Consider the following 22,847-nt stretch of genomic DNA (forward strand, 5'->3'; position numbering starts at 1 on the left):
GGTCCATATGCAGTTATAATTATGTATTGTACGGAAGATTCATGTCAGTCAAAGGCTCTCTACATGTACAGTGTTGAAAACATGTACAGAATGTGTACATGTGTACTCATTCAACGTGGTACATCATACTGGAATAGTCTAGATGACTTCTTAAAATCAGCACCTTCCTTCTCGGTCTTTGTTAAAAACCTTAGATCACATCTACTCAATTCTTATTCGAACAACTAGTTATAATTTATGAATCTAGATGTACATGTATGCTCTCGTCTCATACCAGTTTGTGTTTTTCTACGTTTATTCGAATAACTAGTTATAATGTATGAATCTAGATGTATGCCCTCGTCTCATACCAGTTTGTGTTTTTCTAGGTTGTGTCTTTGTGTGTCTCACTGTTGTCCATTTTGTCCTTTGTCACTGTCTCTGTTTTTCTTGGTCATGTCCACTTGTCTGTCGATAGGTTAGGGTACAAAAACGTGACGCTTCACCTTATACCTAAATGTTGTCGTAAATTTGTTCTAGTATTGATCCATGTACATTATTATACACAATTACATAACTCCTTGCATTTTGCTCTGTATAATATGTTTACACGGCATTGTAACATTTTATTGTGTGTTAATGGCAACATTGAAATAAATGTTTCTACTACTCTGTAGGCTGATACGGTATGACCAATCTGAGCACGCTGGCATTTCTATCACGGTGGCCCCCTTCAATGGCAAGAGCATTGTACTACATGTACTACATGTACGTACATGTATATGTATCTGTAGCTATTCAGATAATCTGCCACGAGGCAGTTGCATTGCACCGTACTATACACGTACATGTAACTTGCAAAATGTTTGTCCATTGAAATGGGCCTCGTGAGTGTAAAGTGATCACGTGCCTTGATTTATCTACACAACACATAAATAATACAAATATTGCATGCTTTTTTGGTATGAATGTCCAAGGCACATGTATGTACACAATAGACATTGTGTATTAAATTATACAGTACATGCACATATGGTATTTACCTTTTGCAAAGGTGCTAAAAACCTACATTGTGCACTGTGTCCATATTGCACAAATGTTGTACAAGAATGACACTTTCCACAATTCACTTACATGTATTCAACATAGCCTGGCCATGATTGCTTTACATCTCTATTAGCAGTTCCACCTACAGGTACATGTACATGTACCTTAACCCAATTACCGTACTTCCTAATTAAAAGGTTTTTAGTTTTTACATTTTTAGTTTTTAGTTTGCATGCGTACATTCAGTACATTCGCGGAGCGGTCGTGGTGGTGAAGCTGCCTCCCCCTCAAAATGGGTTAGGTGGCAAAGTCCCCTACCCCATGGCGAGCCGAAGCCTACATGTACATGTATGACAGGATTAGTTTTTACAAGTACCAGTACATGTACCGTACTGTACATGTACTGAACATGTACATGTATGCAAGTTCATGAATGACTTGTATAATTATCATGCACATTTTTGTACAAATGACATGGTTGATCAAATTGATAGGGTCATATGAATTATTGAGCGGCCACTCAGTTGACTTCGACCATGGTACGATTGGAACAAGTACAGGGCACACATGCGCTGTATTTTGCCACAGATTAATCAATACTCAGTTAATCAAGCATTTTTAAGCTCAGAGCCTTGCAACAGCTGAAGCTCCTTGTACAAAAATATATGGACATTTACATTGTTGTACCATACATTGCACATTGTAGTTTACATACGAGCATGTAGTCAGCATTGTACGTACATGTACAAGTAAATGTACAAATGTATATGCATGTGCATTTTACATGTTTAACAGGTAGATTTGAACAGTATTTTATACATTTTTCTTAAATACCTGAGACAGTTAACCCATTCCTATTGGTCAAGAGCCCGTCACGTGGGTAGTTTTAAATCGTTGATAAAACACTGGCTGGTTTTAACACACAACTCGTTTCGTGTTTCGCAACACATCGGGCAGTGCGCGCTGCATGCACGCCAATTTCCATGTACATTTTGTATGGAGATTTTTAGCAGTAAGTGCACAAGGCACATACATACATGTAATGTACCGCAGACATGTTTAAAACCGGCCAAGCACATGAATTGAAAAAGGTGGGTTAAGTTTTCAACTTGGTTTCATGTAAATGCACATCTAAATTTGTAAGTAATTTTTTTGGAAAGAGGTACATTTGTACATTGTTTATTAAGACTGTGGAACTGTGAAGACATTTTTAATGTCATTTTTATTGTCATTTTAAAGCTGATATTTCACTTTTCTTATACAGTGTACCGGTATAAATATACATTGTACAAATTTCAAAGAAGTGACACATTACAGTGTACCGGTACATGTTTGCAGTACATGAAAAAGGGTCCTACATGTTCATTTACAATATATACATACATGTACATTGTACTATGTACATGTAATATGATATATTGTTCGTTTACATTATTATGTCCGTGTTCATGTAATATTTTGTTGAACCATTGGTCAACTGAATGTAAATTATCCTTTCAAAGCAAATCTACCGGTACATGTAGTAGCTGATCAGTCCAATTTCTTCATGTGTTGCCACATTTCTAACATGCATGCACGTAGGGTAGGATTTTGAATTATGTACACAACTTGTATTCAGCAGATCTCTGCATTCTGTTGGCTGTCAGCCAAAAGTATTGAAAATTATTCATGTGTGCAATACACGCAATGTGTGCTGCTATCCTTTTGCTTTCAAATTGAAACTGAAAATAAATTGCGGCGCGGCAAAATCCTTCAGAGACTCCTTTCAGTGTTCCCATTTCTGTGCATGTGCATACATTGTACATCTTATCTGGTACTGAAAGTTGGACCATTTGTCATTTCGTTTCGGTTTGAAGAATGTGTTTAACGAAAAATGTTTGTAACTCATAGAAAATTATTTCGAACAATAGGCCTATATTTTGCTTTGGGCTCCTACTTGGCTTTGACTGGGCAGCTATAGTGTTTCATGACCTCTGACATGATCTGACGTACATGACTCAGAAGAATCATTCATATTGTATAATTTATGTGCTTTGCTTGTGCAACTCCAACATGAACATGTATTTCATTTTTTTTAAATTCTGAATTAATTCCCAATGTCTCTGTCCAACATATTTTAAAATCATATTAAAATCCACCAATGAACTGCGATAGAGAAATTAAGTTGCTCTCTTCAACATGATGAGTAACCACTTAAAAACCTAAGTTTCGCAGTTTGCTGTGTGATGATTGCACATGTATTGGAAAGCTCTGCAGAATTCTTCCCCCCCCCCAATATGAAATCTGTGAACTTGTGTTAGAGCAAGGAATCAACCACTAAACACTGACTTCAAAGAGAGTCAATTCCTGTAAAAGAGTTTAATTAATCATGATTCTTATTCCAAAGTTTTGAACCAGTCCTATTTACAAGTTTTTGAAATGAATCTAGTTCGTTAACTCTGGCACAAAGCTGCTCACTGCAGGCCCACTGTTCTTGTTTGGCCCCTGTTTCACCTTTAAGTGTGATGTCATCATGACAATCTGGGCTACTCCATCAAAGCTTTCAAGACACTTCCTTCCCTAAAAATGTACCCCCAACCTGTACATGTCTCCGCATACATGTACATGTAGTAAGATGTCAAGTCTTGGGTCTAATGCCATACGGGCATGCCAAAGTGTTAAACTGCAGGTCACAATGTGAGCGGTCCATTGAGAGCCCAAAGAAATCAGATGTCACCACTACCAGTTGAATAGGGTGATTGGAGTAAAAAACAAAAGCATCCTGCCCACATGTGCAGTATACAAGTCCATTTATGATCATTCTTGCATTAGGAAGAAAGAAAGAAGATACATGGCACCGTACACGTACATATGTGCATCCATCTGTTCATTGTTGAAGAATTACGTACATGTATCAATGTTAACAGAAAAATGTATAAAACATGTACATGTACCGGGCGGTATGTGTATTTAGGAATATGAATCCACATGAAAGTTCAACACAATTTGGCTCACTCTTGATGTGTGATACATACATACGCGATGATGTACATATGTACACGTGTGCAAACGTACAGTACATGTACAAGTACATGTACATGTACTTTGTCTTAGATTGGTTAAGCCTGTGTCTTCCTGGAATGGGCATTATACAATCTGTGTCAACATCCTCAAAGTGCTGTACTCACTTTACACATATGGTACTACCACTTACAAATGAACGTTGCACTGAGGGCAGTGTGCATTGTACATACATGGTTTACGTAGGTAGTGACATGCTTAGTGTAAGTGAGGATTTCAATCTGGGGCAGATTATGCAAAGTGGCAAGTGGATATTTCAGAGAATACTTGTTCGTTTACCATGAACAGAAAAATTATGAAATCCTTTGGATTTTGTAATGCACATACAAACTGATACATGCACTGTACATGTGTAATGAACATGTACCAGTACTGTACACACATATGGTATACACGTACAGTATACACGTACGTGTACATATGTACACATGTACTTTTGTACATAATTTGTCGCATCAGTGCAACAAGGTTGTAACTCGGATTTCCCTCATCTGGAATAATTCTTATTTTAAAACCATGTAAAGTTTTCCTTGATACGAAACATGAAGAGAAAATTATATTTCAAATCAGTGAAAAACCAACATGGTGCCACAAAAGTTTAAAATCAGAATAATTCGAGATGAGAGAAATTTGAGTTACAACCTTGTTGCACTGACGCGACGAATTGTGTAGATTTCACATAGGAGTGTGTACCATGGCTATACCATGTACCGGTATGATGTACTGTGGAGTACACTTGGCATAATTGAACCATGGAGGAATGATTGAACTAAACACTAAGCAACTTTTCCATGGAAATGAAAGCAAGTAAAAAGTTAATAAATTTACATGTAATACATGTATTATGTACATGTACAGACAAACTGCAAGTATACAATGTAGAATGCACAGTTCACATAATGTTTCTTGTTCTTCATCAACATGTACCGGTACACATGTGTTGGACTTTATACATATGTACACATACTTCTGTTGATAGGTTCAGGAAAGATAAAGCCTTTAATTTTGGTGCATGCGTGACTTTACTTACTTAACTTCAAATTGTCTTGGTGTCGCCTTACAGTTCAAATTTAACAAAAGAATGGTCATGAATGGACATGCATGCAACTTGCATACCGGTACGTGTACATGTATAAAGCACATGTAGTACATGTAGGTTTTAATAAATTTGAATGCCCTTTTATCTGATTTTACAAATGAACGGGTTGTTTTCAAAATTTTGCCCAAGGGCCGGGGTCAACTTAATTTAATATCCAACTTTATTTATGTTGGACACTTCCCGCTGTTTGCTAATGTGCATATTTACAATGTGCATGTACATACATACAAGTGCGTTCATGTACCTGTACGTGCAGTGTGCAGGTACAGGTGCACCTTACAATGTACTTGCACATTTGTATTTATCTTCAAGTAAAGTTGAATCCTCGATCCTGATTGGTCGATCCATGACAACAAGCCGTGCTACATATACATGCATCCATGTAGCACGGCCTCGGTCCATACCGCACTCCGCGTATTCTTCTGTTCCAAGATGCGAGCGACATTCCAGCTGCATATGCTAAACTGCTGAATGTCCGTGTAAAGCGTGCGCGTTCCAACTGTACTGTGCATCAAGTTTGCTTGAAGATAAATTCGTTATCACGCTCGCACTCGTGGAACACGGAAAATGTAGTGCGTCTGTGTCCCACATACAGACGCACTACATTATTCCGTGTGCCACTCGCGCTCGCGGGATAACTTACATGTATAGTATACACGTATTGTTGGATGCAGCATACAGTACATGTACATGTAGTACACATTGGTTACACATCCCTTGCCACTGATGTAAAGGTTGGGGAGGGGGGGACCCCCAAATTTTTAAAACAAACACTGTAAATAAATATGAAATTTATTTGTACAGATGCTTTACTGTTTACATAAAAAACTTAGTAAACAGTGCTCCATTGTAAGTGAGTTCACTGTACGATGAAAGTCCATACAATGTACATGATACATCATGTGCCCTTTATTTACAGAAAGTGCAACCTTTGTGCTGTGACTAAATTTCTTATAAAGCTACCGTAACACTAATTACGTATCCACTCCTCTACATAAACGGTGATCAACTACATTAGGCCATCAGCCTGGGGCCTTGGTCAGTATCAATTGAAGTGAATAATGCATATTGGGATTTTTGGCAAGGTATGCACCCCTGTATATTTGGAAAATATGTGATAGCATTGTAGCTGTGGCAGCTTTTTGGGTGCTATCACTTTTAAAAAAAAATGCGGCCAAAACATGCTTGTTATCACATTTAATTAATCCGATAACAAGCAAATTGGCGGCCATTTTGAAGAAAAAGAAGTGATAACACCCAAAAAACTGCCTCCGCTCACACTGCAAAGCTGTCACACATTTTCCAACTCTACATGTAGATGTGCATACCTTGCCGAAAATCGCTGTGAGCATTGCTCCTTTCGATCATTTGATACCCGTGGCCCAATTTTTTGGACCGAAGCTGATAGCCTACATGTAGTCTTTGGCACATGTAGTGAAATAATGTTGAATTGTACCAATATTGCATAAGTACGTACATGTACAGTAAATTTGCAATACACTCATACATGTACAGGTACATGTACACTTGTAGCTCGCTTATTAACCATTAACCCCCTCCCCCCCCCCCCAGCGTACGGTTTGTACGCTCATGAAACTGTTGATAATTGTAAACGGCCCCTAATAGTGTTAACCTTTATTTTGTTGAATAGAAGTGATACTGGTACTAGAATTTGTTGACCAAGCAAAGTGAAGTGACTAATATATTTGCATTGTATTTTGTGGTTTGGCCAAGACTCATTAAAGTATGTACTTTGACACAGTTGAACATGTATGGGTGTATACATTTGTAAGTTTTCATGCATACTCATACAAATTTCTGCATTTCAGTGTCTCCATGTTTGTATACTGGGTTACTATGTATGTGTGTAAAAAATTTATATATTTTCAGGCCTGACCTTTCAGGGACATTTTGGCTTTTCTTTTTCCACAGCAATGAATAGTAAACAGTGTTGGCCGAGAAATTAATGTTCAGAATGGTGTACAATGTACAAAAATGTACCAGTATGTTCCCACATTGTAGTCAAGGACAGCTGTGCAGTGTTATACTAACATTGTCCTTAGTCTAGAAAGGCCAAGGTTATGGAATACAAGATGGAGTATTCTTACATTGTACTTACTACATATGTTCTACATTGTAGTACAAAGAGAAAGAATACATATATCCAATGTCATTTACATGTACACTGTACATGTACATGTACATTTACGGTACAATTAGGAGTGTGCTACGGACCCGCGGACCCAACCGCTGATGTCAGGAACCAGTTCCGGCTTATGGGATCAGGTGCCTGTAACCAACTATACAAATTACTTAGTAACTTCTCAGACAGTGAAAAAAGAAAGGTTTTGAAAGCCATTTGTGTGGGAATTTTCAAAATGAAAACCTGGCTACACTGAAAACCCAAACAGATTTTACATTTATGTGCATTTGAGAGTGCAACAAACAGATGATGCTCGCGAAAGTTGCGCTTGACGACGTAAAGCTGTAATGCCCTTCAGACAACTTCCGGGATTTGAATGTTGGGGTTGGTTCTTTTACGGGTACCCGTGTTTATATTTCAATAGGATACCCAGTTCCCGTTCTACCTAGAAATGCACACCATTATGTATTGAACATACATTGTTTGTACATACATGTACATTGTACTATGTATATTGTGTTGATCACTGAAACATATCACAGGAGTACACTTTCTTGTTGTACATGTACATGTATTCTGTTGTCTAACCGGTAGATTAATGTTGTCTTTTTAAATTTATCAAGCACCACATTTTTGTGCGAAAATGACAAAATATCAGTATTTACATAAAATGTACATAAAATTTAAATTGTTTACTTTTACTTTATTTTTTTTCAGCCCCATTGTGAAGCGAAGGATAGACGCGATGGTAGTAAGTATGCTAATAATTTCCTGTTTTGGGTGAAGAAGTATAATGAATCCAAGTACATGCTTGATTTCACTTGTCGGTGTTTTCCCCCATAGTGTACATGTACATGTACTTTGTTTACTTAATTGGAAAAGGTTATAATCAGAAAATAGTCAGCATTGTCCTGTGGCCATATAACTGCCTTAGTCTCTGTCTGATTCCCTGACCTGCCACTGCCCTGACGACTCATTATAAATGGTAGGTCAGGTAGCTTGCCATGGTTAAAAATAGAACATGACACACAGTGTCAAGGAAAGCTACACATAAATTTAGATGCACATGGTGATTTTTTTTTCTTCATTTGGTTGCACATGTGCATGTACATGCACATCCAGTAAACATAAATGTTTTTCTCGATTCGAGCTTCAATTGATGGAAAATTGAAAAATTCAAGGAATGCCAAAATTCTTTTTTCTCTTCTAAAGATACCGGTACAGCTCAATTACACTAAAAAAACAGTAGAAAACATCATATAATAACTTCAAGATTTTGGAAAATTTTGAAATATTGGAAATGTTTTTAATCGTAAGAAATTATTCCCCATTAATTAATCAGTCGTGTCAGTTGGTAATGTCGGCAGCCTGATCTTATCAACCGTCACAATCATTTGGTCTGGGAACCAGACTTATCAAGGTGTTCAGGTGTTTTGGTTGGCCAATGTCGTGTAGTTGCTACATGTATGCAGAAAATAAGGCTAAGCATATCACAGTAACGTTCCCCATGCTATTTTCAAGTTTGATCCTGAAAACATAGATTTTGTTTCTAAATTGCTATTTTTCTAGCAATTGATACAAAAGTTATTCACTGTCGAATGAGACATCGACCGAGGTAATCGGCCCACATTTAGTTATTGAATTATTACTTTACAATTTTGAATTATTGGCTGCCAGACAATGATTCCGTTCTCACGGGGTAGGCTGGTTCCCATCCAACAATTGAGTTTTTTGGCTATAAAATGTACAAGTTGAACATTTATTAATAGAAAAAAAGCCAGCTCCCCAAAGTTGTGTTTTTATTTTTTTTTAAACGTGCTAAACTAAAGACTTCGTAACTCCATTCATGTATGGTAGGATCACAAAATTTGTTAAACTTGTTTGAAATGTTTTCTTGCAAAATTTTTGTAGCATTCTTCCTTGTAGGAAGTTCAGGTTCAACCCATTAGGCCTACAATTGATTTTCAGATAGTGGTTAGCCCTGATATTTCCTTGTGTGTTGTTGAGTGCAAATGACTTAACTAAACCGCACGTAAATATCTTGTTTAGCCAAAGGCATGGTAGAATTTACAACAGCAACATCAACATAAATGCTAGGTTCATGACTTGTTACGATCCAAATCCTGTGCCATTTTAATCATGAAATAAGTGTAAACAAATCCATATATTTGAGCTACAGTTTGCGCATTGATTTCAGCTGAAAAATTACATGTAAAACAACACCAGGATTTGTGCATTTGTGAAAACTTTTCATTGGTGGATATAATTTTGTGAAGAATTCATTTTGTTTCTGACAGTGCAGAATGTTAATTATGCAGTTTCCTTACGGTGCATTTCAAAAGAGCCATTACACTAATCGAGTCCATTTTCCGCTCAACTGCACTTATAGTGTGCATTTAATGAGGTATAATGTACATCAATATGATCATCCTTTCCTCCAGGCCGAAGTCAATAAGTTCAATGACCTTGAGAAGCTGCTGTTGTACCTGAAGCTGCCGACGGGCGTCAGCGGGTTCGATTCCAACCGGCTGAAAAGGTGAGGTCGTTGACCGGTCACTGTCGGACTTCTGCTCGCAAGAGTCTCAATATTTCGCACATGTATGCGTTAAAGGCACATGAAGGATCATTTGCATATCCCAAAAGTAACCTACCAAATTCTTACTTTGCTTACTTGGATTAAAGATCGTACTGGTGCTAAAATACCCCATGAAATTATTCTGTTTGGCTTGCTGTCATTTGGAAGAAATCAAGAAGTGTACTGGTAGGTGATTTCCAAGGATGAGTCAATTGACTGATTTTTGGAGGAAAAAAAAAAGAGTGCAATACATGCAGACGAAATCGTGTTTACGATCAAAAGGTTGTGCCTGGTTTGTCACTGTTTTCTCGAAAAGTGTACTATCCACTGAGCTGAAACTTCAACAGCTTTAAGTTTTAAACTTTCTTCTTTGGATTTTGAGTGGTGTTATTATTGGAAACAAACAAGATGCATGAAAAGCAAATGATCCTTCATGCCATTAACATAGGGCGATATGTCGATTTCCGTAACAGGCATATTTTGTTTCTATCTGTATATGATACAGTTGAATTGTTTTACATGTAGATATTGAAGCTAGATCTGTTGGGAGCTTTCATTTATTTCCCCTCCTTGTGTATCTACATACATTTACATATATACAAATCTTGACAGGGGCAGGAATTTACATAGAGGTGATTTGAATGAGTTTTTACCCAGGTTTGCAGGGTTCCAACAGCCTTGGAAAAACCTGAAAAAGTCATGGAAATTTGTGAAAATGACAATTAAGTCGTGGAAAAGTCGTGGAATATTGCGAGGACAAATTTATTTTAAATTGTAACATTTGTATACTGGTACATGTAATTTAGCATTGGAAATTGAATTCTTTATCCGATAAAATGCGACAAATTTGGCATGTTGGCATAATTGGGCAATTTTGTTTCTGTTGAGCACTTTTCATGGAACAAGTTTCACAGTTTTGATCTCCATTTTGATGGAACTGCATGTCATAGATTTTCATAATTTGGTCGTGGAAAAATCCTGAAAGGTGTAGGAACCGTGGGTTTACTTTAAGCAAATTATTGTAAACATGTTTTGTAAACAAGTGTTTGTTTACACTGTACATGTAACTGATTTTATGAGAGTAAATTTACCAACCCACAACCTCAAGATTGCTTACTACTAGTGCATAGTCATTGATTTCACTATACGCAATGCTATATTGGATTGGACTAAACCGATCCATGAAGCCCCGCCCCATGAAGCCCCACCCCATGAAGATTTGACCAATCACAGCCTTGATTAATGTCCGACAAGCGTGCACAAATGCATGCTAGGAACCATCCTCAACCCTCCAAAATCCTCCAAAAATTGTGCACTTATGTCCAAATGAAGGATATCCACTGCCTCAATCCTTCAAAATCCTCCAACAGCCCTGCCTCTTGAAGTGCATTCAGCCTCAATCCTCCAAAATCATCCTCTCCTTTAAACACTGTTCAGCCTCAATCCTCCAAAATCCTCCAAACCGCCAGGAGGACTTTGGAGGATTGAGGAAGGTTAGGGTTAATGGATTGGTCCATTGCCAAGCTAACCTGCAACAAGCTCAGTGGTGAAGTGACATGATGAATACACTAGTAAGCAGGTGATGGGGAAGGGGGGGGGGGGGGGGGGTTTCGAGCCCTACACACGCAAGTTTTGAATTTTGTTCTGGCAAGCTCTCAGAAAGCACCAAGTACACACTATACAAATTGAAAACGGTGAAGGGTAAAACCGGATTTGGAACTCAGTGTCATACAAAATGCTGTCCTCTACTCTCCCACAGCTCATCCCCCTCGCTAGCGGTCACCCGCATCGAGCAGACGCAGGCTTTCAACTGGATCCGGAGTCATCTGGAGGAGTGCAGCGATACGTCGCTTCCTAAACATGAAGTATATGAGGACTATCGGTATGTCTTGTCAGACTCAATTAGTTTATGATGTGATTGATCAAAATGTATTGAAGTGCAATCCAAATGTTATAACTGATGCAACACATCAGTTTCTTTAGTACACATTTTCTGTACTTGTGGGCATCCAACGTTTTTGAATAAAATAGGGTCTCTTCACCTAGATGACTGTAACCTCTTTCTCGACTCTTTGTATTCAAAATTAATTGCCTTAACCCTCTTTGTTTTCGGCGATTCACAACCCTCAAGTTTGTAATTTCAATTTTGCTCATAGAGTTAGCGACCACACTTGAAATTCCTTTTGTGGAGAACGGACAATACTTTCAAGTCCCTGCACAATTCTTTTGTGTGGTTAAACTCAGGGCAAGTAGGCAGATTCGGTCACACTTCACTGCTGTCCACAGGCTTTTTTTTCGTGTGTGCAGTGACTCTCTGTGTGACACAGTTACTTTAACACTTCATATCCCTTCACCTGAACTTGACCTGCAGGGTTTTTAAAGTGTTTGACATATTGCTCTGAATGTTGACTTCCCACTAGGAGGGTTAATTAGATGGAATCAAAACAATATGTTATGATGGCTCATCTTCAGCAGGCACCTGTTTGAGCCAATAATAGTTGCTCACTGTAGACCTAGTTGCCTTTAATAATTAGATGTAATTACACCAAAGTGCCATTAGTCTTGAGCTGATACATGTATATCAGATTATCTCCTTAAGCTAATATACAGCAGGTTCTGAACCCAAAGAGTTAAATGCATATAGGATCATGTGCTTTTCATGTATTTTGTTCATTTCCAATACTAAAACTACTCCAAATCCAAAGAAAAATGTTCAAAACCTAACCTGTTGAACTTTAAGCTCAGTGGATATTACACTTTTCAAGAAAACTGGGACGAACCATACTTAACTTTTTGATCCCGAAACATGATTTCGTCCGTAGCAATCTTTATTCCAAAATTAGTCCGTTGACTGATCTTTGGAAATCACCTAGATTTCTTGATTTCTTCCAAATGACAGCAAGCCAGACGGAATAATTTCACAGGGTGTTAAGTACCAAGTACGATCTTTAATCCAAGTAAAGTTTTGATAATAATTCGGTAGATTATTTTTGGGATATGTGCAAAATGAACAGACACTGACACTGACAGCATGGCTGTCGTGCAGTTTTCTTTTACAGTTTTGATTTGGTAAAACACTTTGTGACAAGACATAACAGCATACAAAAACCACGAGGTAGAGAATCATTGGTTGGATACTATCCACTTCTTGTCACGTGTTTTGACGTGACTGGATGGGCAACTCTAGTGTCATGTCATGCCCATAAATTAAAAGCTTAGTGAGTAAACCTGAAAATATATATATATTTTGGAATCTCATACATGTACATGGTACATCCATCATCTAGTAATGGTCAAGGTGGTTACAGACTAGAAGTTTTGGGTCATTTCTCTGAATCAGTAATTAGAAATCATGGTTAAATTGGCTTTGTCGTGGACATTGCCATTCCTTTCATAGCGGTGATATGCGCTATATAAGAATGTTTTTTATTATTATTATTATTATAGCACTGGCATTGTCCTACTCCCAACCTACTCACAGTTTAATACTTCCTTGTTTTTGTGGTTTTTATTCTTGTTGCAGCTTGCACTGTGATTCGGCCACTCGTCGGGTCTTGAGCCCCGCAGACTTTGGCAAGATCATGAAGAGTGTCTTTCCCCAGGTCAAACAGCGACGTCTTGGCACACGCGGAAATGCCAAATATCCTTTATATTGCTTACACAGCTGTGCTCTGTCCTATTTAATCCATTGTCGATAATCCACTTTTCAACAGCATTGATGGTACATCTACATTAGTTAAAGGTTTCTGCAGTGTTATAGTCAAATCCATCATCACTAGTTTATCACAGGATAATTCAGAAGTCGAATCACTAATCAACCACAAGTAACGGGATAAACTATGACTAAGGAGTGTGGTTTTAGACGAGACTTGACTTGAAACTGAATGATTTATAATCATGAAGGGCGAGATATATCAGCATTTTTTTTCACTGTGTTTATGCTGAACAAAATGAATGGCTAATTTAAGGGTTGCCTTCAGGCAAATACTAACATATACGCCCAGCAACCCTCAAATCCTCCACCAATTCTTTCGTGGATTTTTCATTTTCCCTCAATCTTACCCTTAATAATTGACTTTGGAGAACTTTTGATCACTTGACTTCAGCATTTTTAAATCACAATTTGCTAAGTCCTGGACTTTTTCCTAAAGGAAATTTCAGAGAAACTGATGAAGGGCTCTGTAGACATCTATTTTCCCTTCTTTTTCCTCAATGACTTTTCCCTCCTAAAAACATTTCCCCCTCCCCAACTCATGTGAATAGAGTTCCTTGTTTACATTATTTTGTCTGTGAACTTTATACAAGCCAAACAAGTCATTAATTACCCTTGACTTTTCACACGTATTGCTACAGCGGCCTACGCAAAAAAAGTGAGATCCAGCCACCATTACTGCCAAGTATGGAATCCCCACGCAAAATTGGACCAGTAAGTAATAAAGGGAAGATACAACATTTGCAAACATCAAAAAACGAAATGATCAAATTATCACGAAATACCTTACTGAATTGTTAGGGACTGACAGTCCGAATCATCCTTTAAAATCATGGCTCCTGGTGTGCTGACATTTTCAAGAAAAACTGTATTTTTCCAACGCTGGTCGGCCGACCAGCGTTGGAGAAAACTGGCTTTTTTTCAAAAACTGTCCCTAAGTTTTCATATTTAGTTATTCTGACTTTTCTTTGCAATTGATTACACACCTGTGAAGGGGTACAAGCCTGCTAGACTGATTCTCTGAGCCTACAATTCCCCAAGTGTATTAATTGCTCTGTTTCATTTTAAGTGGGGTCAGGGAACCAGACTACAAGAACATGATAGGTTTTCTTGGTTTTTCCAGCGTCTACAAGCCCAAAACGTGAAACAAATCAGTTTAACAATATTTTCTATAACATACTAATCCTCCAAATCCATATATTTCTGAAAATTACAGCAAAAGCAAATGTTGTACATTCCCTTTAAGCTAACAAAACACATGTATGGGTTCATGCTGGAAAGACATACATTCATTTATAGCATTTGAAAACAGACAATTGAAAAAAAAAAAAACATGCATTAATTTCATAGTTCTTCCTGGGTTTACAACAAATTTGACTGAATTTTAATGTCATTCCTTTATCCATCCTTACTGAAAATATAGTTGTAGTTTTTTAAACAAAGTTTGAACTGTGCACAACATTGGTAAATGGGAGGACTGAGGTTGTCCAGTTTTAGTGTAAAGGAGACTTGCAAGTTTACTGCTGTATTGCCGCAAAACAGTTTGTCTTATCTGCAACAAATGCTGAACATATTTTTCTGGTTGATGGTTTAAATTCCAAATGCGTTTCATTTTCCTTGCAGAATGACATACCTCACAGCTCTTCCTCTTGCAAGTGCAGCCAAGAACAACAGCAGGCCGACCTGGCCAACACCATTGTCATCTGTGAATGGGCCGAGAAGATCTTTGCCACCCACTTCCAAACCACAGATGAGATTGCCCACCACCTTGCCAGCAATAAGTTAGTCTCTAGTTCCATGGCTTCCTTCACAGTACTCTCCAGTGGCAAGGATTCCTTGTCGTCATCGTCGAGGTCGCTGCGGCCGGATTTTGCAGTGGCGAAACTGCCTATTACACCGGAAGAGCGGCGGAAGGAGACACAGCATCAACTGCAGAAGAAGATACAGCAGCGGCAGCTTCACAAGATGAAGGAAGAACAGTTGCGACAGGCCAACGAGCGACTTCCGGCACTGAAGCCTGGAGACCCCATCAAGGGTGCCAAACAGCGAGACGACCGAAAAGTACTGAACAGGAGCCACAGTATGCCTGATGAGATGCAAATGAATGCAAGAACTGATTCACACAGGGGAGAGAATAAAGAACTGGACAAGGCCCCCAATGGTAGCCAGTTTGGTAACCAGCAGGTTGATCATAATGCTAGCCTAGCTCACCAATCAGGGTTACAGACAAACAACAACAGCAATAACAACAGTAACCAGCTACCTGTTTCAAGCTCGGTAACCACCACCGTTACAACAGTCAAGGAAAGTCCAAACAACAAACGTCGGTTCACACCCATACAACCCAAGACTCCCGTGAGGGATGGTGCGGTAAAAATGCCCCTGAATGTCAACAACTTACCCAATGGGCCGATGGTGTTTTTTCAGCCGAACGGAACAATTCTGAATTCAAAAGGGCAAAAGCTTCCCCCTGGAGTCCAGTTCATTCAAATATCGGGTCTCTCTAATGGCTCCATGCCTCAGATGGCTACCATTCCCATACAGAACATTCCTAACCCCAAGCTGGTTGCCTCTGGGACATCCAAGTCAACCGTTTCATCACCAGGAACGTCTAGAGCTCAGAATGTCATTGCTGTGCCAGTATCTCCTGGACAGGTCTTGAAAGGTTCTCCTGTTGCAGGGGGTGTACTTGTTGTCAAACAGTCTCCTCAAGCAGGCCTTGCCGCTAACTTTGTGAATGGCTCTCTACAAGGTAACAAGGTGTCAGTCGGACAGAAAGACCCTACGACGACATTGCCATCCCATAGCAACACTCACATGCTGCAGTTACAGTCAGACGCAGGAGGCGCGTCACCTCAGGGAGGCTGTAGTGCCACTCATTCAGGTATTATCCCCTCTTTGACTTCTACATCACTTCTTTCAAGCAAACAGGATGTCCTCACCTCGCCCCCTGTCCAGCCAAATTCGACCCCAGCTTGCCCATACACTGCAAACACCTCAACAGTACTCCTTCGGTCTGCACATGTGGAGCCTCAGAAGACTTCACCACAAGCAGATAATCACCCATCATCTGCTGTGAATCAAGTTGCAGTTAATAAATTAAATGAGGTGAATCCAGTTGCCGTAGGCATTCCAACAGCTTCTGTTTCTCATCACCCATCAACAGCAGTCACCTTTTCGACCTTTCCATTTCAGAAGCAGACAATGACAGCTCGGGATGGTATGTCCATGGCAGGGAATCATGATTTGAATGTGTTATCCTCACAGGGTGGGCTAACGTGTGGTCTTGCTGCAAGTGACCACAAGCAGATACCTGCCAATTCAGCATCTGCACTTCTGGCGATCTTGTCCAACACTGCCAATAAGGAGCAAGGTCTTGAGGAAAGCAGAGGAGCTAGCAAGGTAGCCAGAGCCAACCCCCAGATTGGAGGAAGTAATCATAACCTCCAGCCTGCAATCATTTCTATGACAGGAGCTTCATCAATATCACAATTGGCTCAACAAAATATGGGTGGTTTAGTTTCTACAGCATACAAAGCTTCACAAGATGCACATTTGAAGTCCAACATGATGTCCTCTGCAAGCCTGAAAAACGTGCCAGCTGTGCCAGTTCAGTTGACCAGGGCTCAAAAAGACCTACCACCAGCTTCTAACAGCGGTCTGATATCAATATTAACAGCACCAAGTCTTGAAACAAGTCATGTGAGTAACCTGCACCAGGCAAACCAACAGGTCAAGGAAGGCCATCAACAGATTTCATCCTCGTATCAGAGCATTCCTGTGTACAGCCTCCCAATAAACACTGCTAATCAACCTCTTGATCTAGCGGCACATCGGATTCAGCTGCCCATTGCTATGGAGTTAGGTAACAAGAGGCTGGCTTTATCACCTGTCCACGTCGACCAGTCTTCATCTGCAGTCTCCCTCCAACATCGAACATTACTCCCACAGATCAATGAGGTAGGCTGTAATGCCATGGAAGATGTCAACACCAGTATCCTGATCAAGCAGGAAATGGAAAACCTTGGAAGTCAGCTGGTGCAGCAAGGAATACCAGTCACGCAGCCTATCAGCTTTGTGAATGGTATTGCCCAGGGTACAGCAGTGATTGGCATCCAACAGCCAGCAGGCATAGAATGCCAAGGAAGGCAGAGTACTACATCTAGTTTAAACCCACATTCTAACACAGCAACACCTATACCGCTTGGGATAGAGAGTGTTCCCCAAAGCCCCAACGACCCCAACCAGGTGTATTTCACGTTCACACCGATCCAGCAGAGCACAGAGCAAGTTGGTGTAAGTGTAACCAGCCCCAGCCCGGTGAAGCCAATGCAGAAGCCCAAGCCAAAGTTTGGCACTTCACAGGTAAGCTTTGTTGCCCCCAATCGCAAACGACGAAGTTCGGGTACAACAAGGCGACCAAACACCAACGGCACAATAAATTGTCTTCCTCCTGCTGTCAGCCGTCAGATCACACCCACCCCCTCTCCCAGCGGGAGTCGTTGCTCGACGCCACTATCACCATCCTTGGTTTCAGCAATCAGCCAAGCAGATGCTGCAAGTATGCCACCCCCATCACCTGTGACAGTCCTATCTGACCCTAGTCAGGCTATGAGCAACAGGGGATCTACAAAGCGTGACCTGTCTAGCCAAAGTCAAACACCATGGGGGACACAGGTCATCAGTAACAGGAAGAGGAATCCATCCGGGCCTGCAACCTTGATGCAGCCGACCAAACAGCTTTCGTTAGATGCAGCTACCTTTTTACCCGAAGAGATAACAGATCTTAACATCCGTAGCTACAATCCCAATTTGGAGTTGAACACCTCACAGCATTATCAGCGAAGTCATAGTGTTCCTCTGCCAGCCTACCAGCCAGTCGTACTCAGTCAGGACAGGTTCATATCCAACTTCCCCGCATCTGTTGAGCAGCGAGGGGTAACCGTCAATAACCGGAGTTTTGGAGCTAAGCGCAACCTTACCCAGGAGTTGCAGGAGATCCAAGTCACAGACGAAGACTTCAATCCCGAAGAGCATTTCCTTGAAGGGAGTGACACAGCTTTTAATGATCTCCTGAATGCTGACTTGCAGCAACCCACCCAGGGTCAAGGGTCATGGGTCAGCAACATGCAGCCAGAGTGCTCCACCGAATTGGCTGTGGATTTCCCAATGACGTCTTGCAGCTCGGAAAGAGACACTGAGAATGAGCTAGATCTTGCCCAGGGATTAGGGGATAATTCCAATAGCACCACGTCGACTTTGAATGAAGAGATAGCTGCCATGGATGACATGGGCTCCAATCCAGTCTTTCATGATTTCACCCTTCCAAGCTGGCCCCAGATGGGTAGTAGTGGCAATCTAGCCTCACTGGAATGCAGTATGTAATCCAGAACCCAGTCAGGGGACTAGACCAAGAGAGAGATTTACCAGTTCCCAAGCTCAAAATATTGTTGCCTTTATGAAGCAGTTCAGTTTCTTCAGCTTGCTTCATACCAGAGGAATAGTTTCATAAACTTTTGAAGATTTGAAAATCAACTGTTACTGGAAAGGGAGTGTGTTTAGCCTCCTGTCTGCAGTCGGATGTAAAATCTTTTCGTTATTTTTTGTTCGTGCATAATGGAGCCGGCCAACTGATTTCCAACTCATCTGTTCATCTACACATAAATCATCACAGGAACATTGCTTTCAGTGGTGAGTTGGTGAACACTGTGAGCTTGTGTGGAGTTTGTTTTGGGGTTTACTTTGGCCAGCTTTGTTTTGGCAAGACGTGACCATAATTCAGAGATAAGCATTGGTCACAAAATGAGTTTTAAGAATGTGTACATTGAGTATTCAGATTTTTGACGTACATTTTGTGTAGATAACGTTTTTCCGTTTTTTGTTAACCTACGCACAGAGTGTAGTGTATGTGCAACCTTTCTATGCCGTTATTTGTCAGTTGTAGAACTGACTTTGTTCAATTTGTATTGAGTCAATGTGAATAGATTTGAACATATTTTGTGAAGATTTTTGAGTAAATACTAAAAATGTAAATACTAGAAAAACAAGCTACTTTTTGGCATTTTAAAAAGTGTAGTTTCATGTAGCTTTTACCGTTGTGTGAATAAATTAAATGCATTTTTGAAATGTTTTTTCTGGCACAGTTTGTTACAGATTTTTTAGAATTCTCTGTATTTTAGATATGAAGTGGAATTGGATGCCAGTTTCATGTGTGTTTTGTGATACTTGGAAAAATGGTTTTGTTTTGTTTTTAATCTTCTGAAAGTGTAAGAACTTTCCGGTAACTTTGCGTGTCTTGAAATTTACAGATAGTGCATTCGTGTTTGTTCAAACAAATTAAATGAATTGATCCCTGGTTTAATAGGTTTTCCATATTGGTATGATGTTGTCTTAGTTACGTGTTAATGAAAAAAACAAATGTCAAAACTGACAATGAAATGTGACAAATGAAATAAACGTTTGAACAATCATTATGTACATGAATATTTAAAATAAAAACAAATTATAATTATATATTTTCATAAATATGGGATTGATTGTTCATTAGATTGGGAGGTGTTGTAATGTGTACGTGTACATCAACAACATGTACAGGTAGAAAATGCCTTTGACTTTTTAGGAAACTCGTTTAGATACATGTACAAAATTGCACAGTTATGTCATTTTTATACCATTTTCTTCATTTGCTTGTACAGTTGAATTTAATTGGGTGCAGGCACAGTTTTACATGAAATGTTTTGGAGCTTTTTTGGAGGGGGAGAGAGAAGTTGCGAGGCTAATATATTCGAAGCATTTTCAGAAATGAGCAAAATATTTCAATCAGACTAGAGATGTGTGGATAATCCATCGGTGAAGAATTCTGTGGTAGCACAACTTACATGTATGTATCTCTTTTGTGAGTTGTGTGGAATTATTATCTGACAGCCAGTAATTGGAAATTTGTAGAGTAACAATTTAATAACTAAACACTGGCCGATTATTTTTCGGTTGATTTTTTTCGTTCAAAAGTAAAGAACTTTTGCATTACTAGAAATATAGCAATTTCGAAAACAAATTCTATTTTTCGGGATGAAACTCCAAATTAGCACAGGGAATGCAAATGTCAACTTGGACATTCCAACGGTGTACCCCCAGTACCTGCTCTGGTTGTTTCACAGTGTTCTCCTGAAGAGCAGTGTTCGAAATATCCAGTTAAACCAATTCTTCTCATAATCACACACAACTCACAAACAAGATTTACATGATGCCACTACAAATCCTTCAATCATTTATCCAGATTTTTCAGAAAATAATTCTCAACAAAACAAGCGCTTTAGGACTGCATTCCGTTGGGTAACACTACAGGAATGCTGTACAATGTGAACAAAAATCCCTTCACAAAACTCCAGCAACTGCCCCTATGTAGAACTGTGCCTAGTTGTTCAGCTTTCATGTTTTGCAGATGGTCGGCCCTCTTGCGGTGTCACACTTGCATGCATCATAGAATGTGGAAATGCCTTGATTGTAAAGATGTTGGGTTTACCAGGAGGGGTATTGAGTGTCAAAGGTCATATGTGGCTAAAGTTTTTGGGTGATGAGGCTTTATCGTTTTGGAACAAGCTAGGCAGAAAAAAACAGCATGTATGCACAACAACAATTTTTTTAATTTTTGGGGCAACTTCTTGCAATGTTGAATGACCCCCGACCAAAATTACCCATTCCTACAAATCTTTTGCCTGTGCACACCTGCTGTTTTTAAATTTGTTAACTTAGCATTCGTTCCCGTTGAGAAGCTGAAGATTATTTTGACGTTGCGCCGTCTGTGCTTGCGATGGTCTTTTGATATGGTGCATTCTACTTGTGGATTCGGTCTTTAGGGTGGTGGCCTTTTTATTCAAGCAGTGCAGAATACCTGATGCTCAGTGGAAAGTACATGAATGTGCCATGCTCTCTGTCCATGTTACAGCCTCAATCTGATGGAGCACCTAAATGATGAGATGACGATCTCCTACACCACTCAAAATCCAAAGAAGAATCGTCATAACCCAACCTGTAGAAATTTCAGCTCGGTGGATACACTTTTGGAGAAAACAGTGAAAAACCATGCACAACCTTTTGATCTCGAAACACGATTTCATCCATAGCACTATATTTTTAAATAATAAGTCAATTAACTGATGATTGGAAATCACGTACATTTCTTGATTTCTCCTAAATGACAGCAAGCAAGACGGAATAATTTCACAGGGTGTTTAATATCAGCAGATCTTTAATCCAAGCAAGCTTTTTGATAATTATTTGGTAGTTTACTTTTGGGATAAAATACACATGATCTTATAAACCTTAAAAAAAAGCAAATCACTAGAACGGAAATGCATTAATAAAAAAGCAGTACAAAAATAGAAGAAATAAATCGAAGTTGAGCATGTTTTCCAAGATGGGTGCGACATCTGCTTTCTACTGAGCATCAATACATTCTGCTTCCTAGTTATTCTCAGGTTTTCAATGAAGAAAAAAGTTAAAGAAGGAATTGTACATTTTCTAGCACTTTTGCTAGATGTTTTTTCTATGCCGTGTATAAAAAAGACAATTTGTAGTCATTTCTTGAATCCAACATTGTCATTTTTATTAATGAAGGAGGGTGAGAAAGTGCGTGTAGACTCACACCTTGAAATGTTCGATACTGGGAACAGGAGTTAAAGAGCGAGTTAATTTGAGTGCTTATTTTTTCTTTTTCCAAAGACATTTATTGTAATTAGCATTTTAGGAAGGCATTATTGCATTGCAGTTGGTCATCGTGGCTGTTTTATTAATTGCTAAAACTTTGCCACCATGGGAAGAGAATGCAGATGTTATTGTCAGATTCCCCCCCCCCCCCTTGTATGGAAGATGCATCCCTGTGGTATGGGAGAAAGTCTCCTGCAAAGAAATAGTATTGGTTTGCCGGTGCGACGGTTTTCAAAGAACATTCCCCCAAAAGCCAGGTTTAAATACCTCATAAATGTTGGTCAGTGTCGGACTGTTGCTGTGCCCAAGCACTATCTTTTAGGTGACAAATAGTTGTGGCTGTCAAACGAAAATGAACCTTTCCTATTTTGTTCTTGTTGGAGAGAATAATTTGCAGCCATTTTTGAATTTCATTTGAAAATATAAGTTGCCACAGTTTTGCCTTGTGCAAAAATTGTATGGCATTTCTCTGAGTTGGAGGGTCATAAAATGTTAAAAAATTATACCCTAGGTTCGAATTTATGGT

General features: G+C 39.4%; 1 protein-coding gene across 1 annotated transcript in view; it reads left to right on the forward strand.

Annotated features, from left to right (window-relative positions):
- Positions 1-21,733, forward strand: part of LOC119723026 (DNA-binding protein RFX7-like) — a 30,765-nt gene extending 9,032 nt beyond the window's left edge. Inside the window, exons 2-7 of the mRNA XM_038193505.1 lie at positions 8,046-8,079; positions 9,770-9,864; positions 11,663-11,785; positions 13,427-13,543; positions 14,245-14,329; positions 15,239-21,733. Coding sequence (XP_038049433.1) covers positions 8,046-8,079; positions 9,770-9,864; positions 11,663-11,785; positions 13,427-13,543; positions 14,245-14,329; positions 15,239-19,000 — 4,216 coding nt within the window. The 3' untranslated portion in view covers positions 19,001-21,733. The remainder of the gene's footprint in view (positions 1-8,045; positions 8,080-9,769; positions 9,865-11,662; positions 11,786-13,426; positions 13,544-14,244; positions 14,330-15,238) is intronic.
- Positions 21,734-22,847: the final 1,114 nt, after the last annotated feature.

Source organism: Patiria miniata, unplaced genomic scaffold (assembly GCF_015706575.1).
Source record: "Patiria miniata isolate m_02_andy unplaced genomic scaffold, ASM1570657v1 HiC_scaffold_16, whole genome shotgun sequence".
Classification (NCBI taxonomy): Eukaryota; Metazoa; Echinodermata; class Asteroidea; order Valvatida; family Asterinidae; genus Patiria; species Patiria miniata.